Raw genomic sequence first — 12,647 nt, forward strand, 5'->3', positions numbered from 1 at the left:
TGGGCAAAAGGTAAGAAAATTTAACTTTCTTTGGATACGTAATTGGCTAAGAGACCCTTTAACACCCCTGAAAAATGTTGGTTTTCCTGCAATCATTAGGCTTTACCTTGAGAACCATTATCTCTAGTAGTCATTTGTGAAATTTCATTTACTGTTGTCAAAATGCATGGCTAACTTAAAGGTAACTTTCAACTATAATATATTTCTGATATATGTTTTGATTTTTTTTAAAATTAATTTTCTTCCTTTAGATTGCAACTCAGATTGCAGTTCTCATTGCAAAAGTTGCTCGATTGGACTGTCCCAGACAGTGGCCTGAATTGATACCCACTCTGATAGAATCTGTGAAAGTCCAGGATGATCTCCGACAGCACAGAGCATTGCTTACCTTCTATCATGTTACTAAGACTTTGGCCTCTAAACGTCTGGCTGCAGATAGAAAACTTTTTTTTCATGTAAGTGATTTCAGTTAAGTATGATTAAGAAAACTCTACAGGATATAAATGTATAATATAAAATGTCTGTAAGACGTGATGATCTTTTCTTACTGATAGATGATATATTTTTTCTAAGTTAACTCAAAATTCTAGAATAATAAATGACATTTGAAAGATTCTAAGTGATAGAATTACTTAACAAGATCGCTTCTTTGCAAGTAAGTTGTACTTGTTTATGAGAGTAGGGTAAAGCTCTTGCCTGGAATGCAGACAACCTGGATCTGATTCCTGGCATTCCCTTTGGATCCCTGAGCACCGCCAGAAATGATTTAAGTGCAGAGCCAGGAATAACTACTGCCATGTGTGACCCAAAAGCAACCCCCTCCCAAAATAGTACATATATAATATCAAAGCAGATATTGCTTTTAGGCAATTGAAGTAGTTCAGATGAGATGATAAAGCTTATAAATGAAAATACCGTAAAGGAGGGTATAGAATTGAAATTTTTTTTGTTTTTGAGCCACATCTAGCAGCACACAGGAATTTCTTCTGTCTCCGTGCTCAGAAATTGCTCCTGGCAGGTTTGGGGGACCATATGGGATGCTGGAAACCAAACCCAGGTCTGTCCTGAATCCCCCGCGTGCAAGGCAAATGGCAAATGCCCTGTCACTGTGCTATAGCTCTGTCGGCTAGAGTTGAAATTTTAAAGTTAAAATTGGGTGCCTGTGGAATTGATGAATATAGGCAGATATAGGAAGGAATCTGATTCACTGGTGGGGAGGGGCAAGAAGCCCTTTCTTGAGTGTGTAGCACTATTTTGTCCCATACAGTAGTGCAATGATTTAGAGTGTTATAGTCACAAATTCAAATTCCCGATTTTTTATATATGTGGAGCATGAAATTGATGATCTGCTTTGATTCCTGGCACTGTAGGTAATGTAGCTAGGTATAGATACCACAAAAGGATATCTACAACCAAAAATATTCACAAATGGAAGTGTACCCTTCCTTAGTGAGCATGGGTGAGGACCATAGAGTTCTCTGGAGAGCACTGCAACTAACTGTGAATGCCTTAGTTAGGAGAGTGACCCTGGTTGAGTATGTGTATAAGCACAACAAAGGAATGTAAACATCAGTGAGGTTGACATGGTGACTATGTGGGGACTTCAGTCTGGTGTGTGATCTTGGGCAAGCACTCAGCTAAAAGTGCAAAAAACCATAGCCAGGCCTGTATGCAACCCTGCTAATGCCAGGGAAAGAGAAAAAACAAATGACTTCATTTTTTTTTGCATGTATTTTTTATAATCTTTTTAGATCCTTCCTTCCTTCCTTCCTTCCTTCCTTCCTTCCTTCCTTCCTTCCTTCCTTCCTTCCTTCCTTCCTTCCTTCCTTCCTTCCTTCCTTCCTTCCTTCCTTCCTTCCTTCCTCCCTCCCTCCCTCCCTCCCTCCCTCCCTCCCTCCCTCCCTCCCTCCCTCCCTCCTCCCCCCCTCCTCCTCCTTCCTTCCTTCCTTCCTTCCTTCCTTCCTTCCTTCCTTCCTTCCTTCCTTCCTTCCTCCCCTCCCTCCCTCCCTCCCTCCCTCCCTCCCTTCCTTCCCTCCCTCCCTCCTTCCCTCCCTACTTCCCTCCCTCCCTTCCTTCCTTCCTCCCTTCCTTCCTTCCTTCCTTCCTTCCTTCCTTCCTTCCTTCCTTCCTTCCTTCCTTCCTTCCTTCCTTCCTTCCTTCCTTCCTTCCTTCCTTCCTTCCTTCCTTCCTTCCTTCCTTCCTTCCTTCCTCTCCCTCCCTTCTTACCCTTTCCCCCTTCTTCTTCCCTTTCCCCTCCCTCATCCCCTCTCTTCCCTCCCTCCCTCCCTTTTCTTCTTCCCTTCCTTATTCGCTCCCTCCCTCCCTCCCTCCCTCCTTCCTTCCTTCCTTCCTTCCTTCCTTCCTTCCTTCCTTCCTTCCTTCCTTCCTTCCTTCCTTCCTTCCTTCCTTCCTTCCTTCCCTCCCTCCTTCCCTCCCTCCCTCCCTCCCTTCCTTCCCTCCCTCCCTCCCTCCCTCCCTCCCTCCCTCCTTCCCTCCCTACCTCCCTCCCTTCCTCCCTTCCTTCCTTCCTTCCTTCCTTCCTTCCTTCCTTCCTTCCTTCCTTCCTTCCTTCCTTCCTTCCTTCCTTCCTCTCCCCCCCTCCTTCTACCCTTTCCCCCTTCTTCTTCCCTTTCCCCCTCCCTCATCCCCTCTCTTCCCTCCCTCCCCTCCCTTTTCTTCTTCCCTTCCTTATTCGTTCGCTCCCTCCCTCCCTCCCTCCCTCCCTCCCTCCCTCCCTCCCTCCCTCCCTCCCTCCCTCCCTCCCTCTTTCCTTTCAGCTTCCTTTGTCTGGTCTGCCATGGGCAAGTGCCTTATCAATTGTATTATTGCTCTTGCGTCATCAAAAAAAAAATATATATTTTTGTTTGTTTGCTTGTTTGGGTCACACCCGCAACGCTCAGGGGTTACTCCTGGCTCTATGTCAGAAATCGCCCCTGGCAGGCTCGGGGGACCATATGGGATGCTAGGATTCGAATCCCACTGTCCTTTTGCATGGAAGCAAATGCCTTACCTCCATGCTATCTCGCCGGCCCCCAAATATTTTTTTTTAAACAGTGTTCTTGCTTATTTGATTCCACACTTAGAGGATATAGATTGGGAATATATATTTTAATTAAGTTCTCCAGGTCATTACTATGTTCATAAGAATTTAAGCCAGTGCCACATTGCTTCATTATGTGCTACCTAGTACGTTTAAAGCTAATTTTATGCTTATCTGGGGAATGTAAGTATAAGATTAATTCTTTTTGTTAAAATTACTTTTTCTTGTGTTATTTTTTTCTCTTCCTCCCTCCCCCTCCAGTGGTATTTAGAGGTTTCACGGCAGCTCCCCTGTGTTACACAGTCCAGCAGTTTGGATTTTTACACAGTGCAGTGCTGTGTAGACCTAATGGGCTAGGGATTGTAGTGTTACACTCAATAGAGCTTGGCATTGGACGTGGCATCGTTTTTTATTCTTCTGGCCCAGCTGTCAGTATTCAGTGACTACTTTCTGCTTGTGGCTTGCTCATGAGATTATGCAGTGATAGGGATTGAATCCCTCTAGCAAGCAAACTATGTACTCCTCAAACCTTTGAAGGTTGGGGTGGTGGGACATCGCTCCTCTCTGTACTTTCTCTTCCTGTTTCTGGTGAGTTGGTATCTTTGAAGCTTCCAGCCTCAAGGAGATCCCTGGAACAAACACCTTTACAGAGATTCATTCTGTCTGTCAAGCAGTCGGGAATGGCGTCATAAAGGACATCAATATGGGACCATACTGTGGTGTTGCGGGGATTGAACCTCAGGTTGGATATGTGCAAAGACAAATACCCTACCTGCTGTTTACATTGTTCTGGTCCAGGTATTCCCCCCCACCTTTTTTTTTTTGTGCTCAGAAATTGCCCCTGCAGGCTGGGGAGACCATATTGGGAAGCCAGGGATTCTTTTGTTTTTTTGGTTTTTTTTTTTGGGGGGGGGGTCACACCCGGCAGCACTCAGGGGTTACTCCTGGCTCTATGCTCAGAAATTGCTCCTGGCAGGCTCGGGGGACCCATATGGGATGCTGGGATTCGAACCGTCATCCTTCTGCATGCAAGGCAAATGTCCCACCTCCATGCTCTCTCTCTGGCCCCAGGATGCGGGATTCTAACCACCATCTGTTCTGGGTTGGCCATATGCAAGGCAATGCCCTACAACTGTGCTATCTCCCCCAGCCTGGGTCCCAGCTTTTTTTTTTTTTTTTTTTTTTTTTTTTGCTTTTTGAGCCACACCCTGTGATGTTCAGGGTCTTACTCTTGGCTATTTGCTCAGAAATTGCTTCTGGTTTGGGGGACCATATGGTGGTGTCGGAGAATCGAATCAAGGGACTGTCCTAGATCTGGCCGCGTGCCAGGCCAAAGCCCTATCAATGTGCTGTTGCTCCTAGGCCCCCCCAGGTATTCTTTATTAAAAGTGCGGACTTAAGTTTGGTTTCACATCTGATATTATACTGTGGAGTTCTCCTTGCTTTTCAGATATCTTAAATTTAACCCAGGCAATCTCTAGAAATAGTGTGCTATAATCAAGAATCTTATTTTTATTATTTGAAGTTATAAAAAACAATTAAAGTATTGTGATTTACAAAGTTTTTTATTGTTAAGTTTTAGATATCGCAATTGTTTCAGCTCTAATCACACCACGGGTGTCAATCTCTATTCATAAATGTTCTCAGGAGTTCAATCCCATACCTCCCTACCTCCTGCCCCAACATGACATCATAACAGGTACTTTTTTATGTTTGGTTGTTAAAAGTTGGGTCTGATAATTTCATTGTTATTGACTCTCGTTGGCTTGGATATTTTATTCTGTAACTCCCTTAACACCATCAATGCACCTGAGTCCACATTGACCTTTGTCCCTCAATTATTTCACATCTTTCCTCTTTGCTTCCCTTCTCTTTCCTTTCACTATACTGTGGGGTCAAGAATATTCTAGACAATTCATATTTAAAACTATTGTATTCCCTTATACAGTTACTCTAAATACTACATATAAGCGATAGCATTATGTATTTATCTGGCTTGCTTAATTTTTTTAACTTTTATTTTATTGATTGATGGGCTTTGGGGCCACACCCAGTATTACTCAGGGGTCACTCTGGCTCTGCACTCAGAAATTGCCCCTGGCAGGCAGGGGGACCATCTGGGATGCCTGGAATCGAACCGGGTCCCTCCTTGATTGGTTGTATGCAAGGTAAACACCCTACTGCTGTGCTTCATTTTATCTTCTAGTTCTATCTGTGTTGTAGTGAATCGCATGAGTGCATCATTCCTTACAGGTTTGTAGTATTCCATTGTATAGAAGTACCACACCTTCACGATCTAGTCATTTGTTGTTAGACTTCTATGCTGATTCCAACTCTTAAGTTGTAATGAGTGCTGTGATGAATAGTGGTGTGCGCAAGTTTAGGGACCTTAATTTTTATAATTTGTTTTAATTTTCCCATTGCTTCACTGGTTCTTGCTTAGTTTTCCCTTAACGTGAAGCTATTTTTTTCTTTCATATTGAGTATGAAGAAGAAATAGCGTCATTTAGGAGACCTCTTAGGGGTCTTCTGGATGTGTATCTCCCTGTCTCCCCACCCAGAAAAAGAAAGAATGAAATATAAGTTTCTGGCATCTTGTGAAAATCTCTATATTTTATTTTATACAGTGTATTAACATTCTGTGTCAGAATTGGTGGCTTAGGTTTCAGAGATTCATATAATGTGAGATTTAAGGATTACTATTACTTTTTTTTTTTTTTTTTTTTGGTAACTTGGGCCACACTCGGTGGCTCTCAGAGGGGACTCCTGGCTCTAGGGCTCAGAAATCGCTCCTGGCTCGGGGGACCATATGGGATGCCGGGGATCGAACCCTGCATGTCAGGCAGATGCCCTACTGTGGTACCATTCTGGTTCGATTGTTTTTATATGTTTAGTTCTGTCTAGGCCAGAAGAATGCAAGTAAGTGGGTGGTATACTCAGTAACTGTTAAATAACAGAAGAGAAGACTTGTTTTTATTCCTGCTAGATTTCAAAGTTCTATAGCTGTGTTGCAACTGTTTCAAGTACAGGAGTTTTCAGAGGAGAACATAAAACTTAAAGTATATGGAAAAGTGGTCAGGGGTGTGGCTCAAGTGGTAGAATACTTGTTTTGCCTCTGTTGAGGCCCTGAGTTCAATCACCACTACCCTAGCACTGCTGGCATGTCCTCCCAATCTAGCAGTAACAGCCACATCAAAAAAGTACCCACTCCAGAAGCAGGCAGTGTTGGGTGCATGGGAGGGAAGAGGGCATCAGGGAGGATGAGAGGAAAACTGGGGACATTGGTGATGAGAAATGTGCACAAATAAAGGTTGTTTTACATTGTATGACTGTAACTCAGTCATGAACAACTTTATCTGTAGAAAAAAAATTTATGATTAACTTTGTAACCATGGTATTTAAAAAAATAACAAAAATAAAAAACCTGGAAAAGATTTAGCTTAGCATTTATTTTTAAAAATTATCTTTTAGGGGTTAGGGAGATCTTGTATACAGATGACTTGGGTTTGTTCCTCAGTGTAATGGCAACAAAATCTGTATTTCCACCTAGGGAAAGTGGGTCTGGAGCACGGATCACCACAGGGAATAATCCAAACTAAACTGAGGGTAAAACACATGTAGTTTGGCAGTCTTCTACCTCATGTTGAGAGTGAGCTGCCAGCTAAAATTGTCATTTTTGTTGAGTACCAGACCATCCCTGGGTAGGGGAGTAAGGACAGATAGCCCAGGCAATTCTGAGCCAGTCCCACTTAGGTTTGCTTGAAACATGTAAGACTGTCTGTTTTTGGGTAAAATCAAGTTGTAAACAAACAGATAAAAGAATCAGGGATGGGCCGGAGAGATAGCATGGAGGTAAAGCGTTTGCCTTTCATGCAGGAGGTCATTGGTTCGAATCCTGGCGTCCCATATGGTCCCCCGTGCCTGCCAGGAGCAATTTCTGAGCCTGGAGCCAGGAATAACCCCTGAGCACTGCCGGGTGTGACCCAAAAACAAAAAAAAAAAAAAAAAAAAAAAAAAGAATCAGGGATGATCTTTGTTTTGGGTAAAACAAGGTGTAACCTAACACCTCAGTATCTTTTTTTTTTTTTTTAGTATCTTTTTTTTTTTTTTTTTTTTGGTTTTTGGGCCACACCCGGTAACGCTCAGGGGTTACTCCTGGCTATGCGCTCAGAAGTCGCTCCTGGCTTGGGGGACCATATGGGACACCGGGGGATCGAACCGCGGTCCGTCCAAGGCTAGCGCAGGCAAGGCAGGCACCTTACCTCTTGCGCCACCGCCCGGCCCCTAGTATCTTTTTTTTTTTAAATTAGCAATAATCGTGCCTTGGATAAACCTCATTGGCTACAATACTGCCACTGCACATAGCTAACACCTCAGTATCTAATATAGCTCTCTGTGCACCACTGGGAGAGATTTCTGAGTGAGAGCAAAGAGTAACCTCTGAGCATCGCCACATGTGGCTCCAAAGCAATGTTCAAAATGCCTATTAGCCCCTCCTGGCACTCTTGGCTCAGTTATTTAACTTGGAGTACTAGAAGTTCACTGTGGACTGGAGAGAGGTTCAATGTGAGGCTAAGGATGCACTGTTGTTTTTTTACCCTGTGGTGTTGTGTATTTCATGGGTGACCCCACCACTGCTCAGCTTTGCTGAGTGGTACTCTGGTGATGATGTCTTATCTCTGACCTAGCATCTGTTTTAGAATGTGGTAGTTGGATCTGGAAACATGACTGAGGAAGGGAATCCTGTCTAATGGGAGTTGGGGGTAGAAGATGTATAGTTCAATTGAAAGTAGCTTATTTGGTGAAACTTTCTTACAGAAAACAGTTTGACTAGTTGAATAAAATGGTCACTACGACTGTTTTTTGGGGGGTTGGGGTCCATAGACATGATACTAAGAGCTTACTCCTGGGAGGTACTCTGGGAACCTTATGGGTGCTGGTGATTGACTCGTGGTCTGTTGTATGGAAGGCAAATGTACTACTACTCTGTCTGTGCCATTACTATTTGTGTGATCTAAAGTGTGGGGAAATCTTTTTAATAATATGTTTGGGCCAGAGTGATAACACAGCAGGTAGGGCGTTTTGCCTTGCATGTAACTGAGATGAGTTCCATCCTTTGCATCTCATAAGCTCCCTGAGCCTGCCAGGAGTGATCTCTGAGCACCACTGAATGTGGCTCCAAACCAAACAAAAATGTTTACTGCAGTGCCAAGATGATCTTGATAGACTAAATTAGGCTCCTAAGTAAGTTCGAGCCCTGGATCAAGCTGGTTGCTATGGCAAAGTCAGTGCATGTATATGTATGGCTTCTTCCTGCTGCTCCCTGTCTCCCAACAATTTTATGTTCTCCTTTCCTTTCACATTAATGTGAATTAAGTTCTTTTCACAAGTGACAAATTACAAAATCAACAGTTGAGAGAAAATAGTTTTGCAGTAATAAAATTGAGTTTGATTTGTCACAGAGAGGAATTTGTTTTTTGTAAAATAGGAAGCTTATATATAATTCTGACTGTAGAAAATTGCTATACAGTTATAATCAAAATCTAGAATACATGAAAGTAAGGAAATTCAAAGTATAAAATATAGCTATAAACATATTAACCAAATAATATCTTTCAGACAACCTCAAAAGAAAATAACATGGGGCCAGAACGATAGCACAGCTGTAGGGCATTTGCCTTGCATATGGCCAACCCCGGATGGACCCTGGTTCTATTTCCAGATCCCATATGGTTTTCCCAGCCTGTCAGGAGAACTTTCTGAGCACAGAGCCAGGAGTAACTTCTGAACACCGCTGAGTGTGGCCCAAAAATCACCCCCCCCCAAAAAAAAAGAAAGAATGGGGCTGGAGCAATAACACAGTGAGTAGGGTGTTTGCCTTGCATGCATCTGACCCAGGTTTGATCTTGAGCATCCTATATGGTCCTCAGAGCCTGCCAGGAGTGATTTCTACTGTAGAGCCAGGAGTAACCCCTGAGTGCTGCTAGGTGTGGCTCAAATCCCCCCCCCCCCCAGGTAAATGGCAGCTATAAATGAGGTAATTCAAATCTGAAAAAAGATGAAAATATCTCTCTCTCTCTCTCTCTCTCTCTCTCTCTCTCTCTCTCTCTCTCTCTCTCTCTCTCTCTCTCTCTCTCTCCACTTCTCTTGTTTCCAGTCGTCTTTTTTTGTTGCTGGTTTTGGACTGTACACATGGCTGTGTTTGGATTACTAGTTCAGTATTAGGGGTTACTTCTGGTGGTACTTGTGGGACCATAAGGTGCTGGGTTCTAACTTGGGGCTCCAGCATGCAAAACATGTACTCCAGCTATCTTTCTGCCCTCAAAGATCTCTTAAAAGCAATATATATTTCATTTGCTTTTAGAAATGTGGCCTAACAGTTCTGAGAAGACCTATTTCCCAGTGAAGAATGTTTCTTTATACAGCAGCATGGTGAGGAAGATGCTTAAACTTTGTAATTATGTAACATTTCTTTGTCAGTCTAAAGTCTGATTATATAATGTCATAATATTTATTACTTTAAGCTAATCTATATAAGCATCATTAGCATTTTGAGTTGGACATTTTCTTTTCTTTTTCTTTTTTTGGGGGGGGGGTCACACCAGGCAGTGCTCAGAGGTTACTCTTGGCTCCATGCTCAGAAATTGCCCCTGGCAGGCACAGGGGCCCATATGGGGTGTCAGGATTCTAACCACTGTCCTTCTGCATGAAAGGCAAATGCCTTACCTCCATGCTATCTCTCTGGCCCCGAGTTGACATTTTCAATCAATATTTACATATAGATGTTTGCATTTTCTTGCAGAGTATGTGGGGGGCCACATTCAGTAGTGCTCAGGTGATGGCTGCTCCCAGCTCTGAGCTTGGGGATCTCTCCTGGCATTGCTTTGGAAACCTTGTACTGGAGAGAAAACCTGGGCTTTCTGCACATAAAACATGTGCTCAGTCCATTATCTTTCTGGTCCATATATTTTTTGTTTTTGGACCACATTTGGCAGTGCTCAGCGCTTACTCCAGAATCTGCTCAGGATTCACTTTTGGTGGGCTCTGGGGACCGATACTGAAGATCCAACCTGGATTGGCCGAGTATAGGCAAAAGCTTTACCCGTGATTCTATTGTGCTAGCCCCATGGATATATGTATTTTAATCATCCTTTTCTCTAATAGCAAAGGCCTTTGTTTAGTTTTCTTATTTTATATTTTCTGGGCATATGCTCTTGACCAGTTTGCTGTACAATTTTGATACATAACCTGTTAAACAATTTTCTGCAGTAAGAAATTTTCAGATATGCTAGTGTTGAGAGAAGCCAACAATAAAACCTTTTCACCATATTTAGCAGTTTCTAAGTTGTTGCTATGTTTATTTTTCCTCTTGCTGGATCAGATCCTATTTCATTTTATCTGGAAACATTTCAGTATGAATATCTTAAAAGGGAAATTTTCCATAATTTTGAAAATTTTAAGACTATCAAATTAATATAAAATTCTATCTGAGTTTGTAACAGATGTTGATTGCTGTAAGTTATCTATTCATCTCTTATAACATATACATACGATATATATACATTTAAAAGACAGCTTTGGTGAGGAAAATCAGGAGACAAACTCTGAAAAGTTAACAGACTATTTAATAATCTACTAATATCTGCCATGGAAAAAATTAACCACTTTATTATATTGTTTATGTAGAAACTCAGCAGACTCCTTTGTATACTAAAGGTCTGTGATGACTAATATTTCTACTACATGGTGTATATATACTATAATGAGAATATCAAACATGAGTCAAGATGAAGTCAAATTGTAGTTCAGAAGAGTTGTCTGGATTAATCTGTTTTCTAAATTGAAACAGTAACATGTAATGTTTTTGAAATGATTTGGTTAGTAGCTTACTTAAAGTTGAAACTTTTAAAATTTTTTTTCCTTAAAGTATTTTTGTTTGTTTACAGAATCACTATGAGATAAAAAGTTGTTAATGATTAAGATTTAGTCTTTTTTTTTGAGGGGGGGGCCCACACCCGTTTGATGCTCAGGGGTTACTTCTGGCTAAGCCCTCAGAAATTGCCCCTGGCTTGGGCAGACCATGTGGGACCCAGGGAATCAAACCGTGGTCCTTCCTTGGCTAGCGCTTGCAAGGCAGACACCTTACCTCTAGCACCACCTCACCGGCCCCTTAGATTTAGTCTTACAATGCTTGAACATCCATCTTCACTTCCTTTCACCATTTTCCCCAGTTTCCCTCCTCCATCCCAGCAGTCATGTTATTTATGTGGGCTCTTTCTTTCTTTTGGATCAATGCTTCCAAGTTAATAAATTTTTCTCTTAATGCCACTTTTGTTATACTTCGTGGTCTGAGAAGATACCTGATATGATTTCTATCCTTTTGAGCTTAATGAAGTATTTTTTTATTTTTGGCCCAGCATGTGGTCTAAGGAGAAGTCTCATGTTCATTGGAAAAAGAATGCTCACTTAGCTTTTTAGGGCTGAAAACCCTTTATAATTTTACTAAAGCCCTATCTTTCATCTCTTCCTTCAAAGCTACTATTTTTGTTTTTTGTTGTTGTTGTTGAATTTTTAGCATGGTTGATCTATTAAGGTGACAGAGGTGACAGGTTTTGAAGCTTCCAATCACTATTGTGTTGGTTAATGTCCTCCTTGAAATCTATTAGATGTTTTTTTTTTTCTTTTTTTTCTTTTTTTTTGGTTTTTGGGCCACAACCCTGGCGAAGCTCAGGGGGTTACTCCCTGGCTGTCTGCTCAGAAATAGCTCCCTGGCAGTCATGGGGGACCATATGGGACACCGGGATTTCGAACAACCACCTTTGGTCCTGGATCGGCTGCTTGCAAGGCAAATGCCACTGTACTCTCTCTCCGGGCCCTAAATCTATTAGATGTTTTAAAGTATTTTTGCTGGTCCTTCAGTAGTGCATATATGGTTTAGGAGTCTATTTCTTCCTTTATTATTAGAAATGACCTTCTCTTTGTCCTCACAGTCTTTTGAGCCTGAAAGTCTACATTATCTATATTGATAATAATATGGCCTTTTTTAGGGTGCTGTTTCTGCTTGAAGACTTGTCTTCTAATCTTTGACATTGCCCATTTCCTCTCACTATTCACATGTGTTTCTTGAAGGTAACAGAATGTTTGGATTGAATTATCTTAATCTTGCCACTTTCTTAATTTGTGCATTTAGACCATTATCGTCGTGAGAGATTATTGTCATGGAGTTTTGTGCCATCTTTCTATAGAAGTTTTGTGTGTTTGTAACTTTTTTTGGTGTGTGTGGGGGGTCATACCTAGTGGCGCTCAGGGGTTAGTTACTCCTGGCTCTGTGCTCAGAAGTCGCTCCTGGCAGGCTCAGGGTGCCATATGGGATGCCGGGATTTGAACCTGGTCCACCCTGTGTTGGCCGTGTGCACTCCAGGCTTATGGGATCATATGGGACAAACCACGGTCTGTGGTCTGTCCTCGGTCAGCCTTATTGCAAGGCAAAAGCCCTACCACTGCACCACTGCTCTGGCCCCTGTGTGTAACTTTTTTTTTTTTTTAAATACATTAATAGTTGTCCTTCAGTTCTTGTAAGATAGGTTTCAAGTCTATGACGTTCGCA

The 12,647-nt window shown here is 42.1% G+C and overlaps 1 protein-coding gene and 1 pseudogene across 1 annotated transcript in view; one reads left to right on the plus strand and one right to left on the minus strand.

Annotated features, from left to right (window-relative positions):
• Nucleotides 1-12,647, plus strand: part of IPO11 (importin 11) — a 192,584-nt gene that overhangs the window by 18,027 nt on the left and 161,910 nt on the right. Inside the window, 1 exon segment of the mRNA XM_049768835.1 lies at nt 252-455. Coding sequence (XP_049624792.1) covers nt 252-455 — 204 coding nt within the window.
• LOC126003003 (uncharacterized) lies at nt 7,327-7,407 on the minus strand (annotated as a pseudogene).

This window comes from Suncus etruscus, chromosome 2 (assembly GCF_024139225.1).
Source record: "Suncus etruscus isolate mSunEtr1 chromosome 2, mSunEtr1.pri.cur, whole genome shotgun sequence".
Lineage (NCBI taxonomy): Eukaryota > Metazoa > Chordata > Mammalia > Eulipotyphla > Soricidae > Suncus > Suncus etruscus.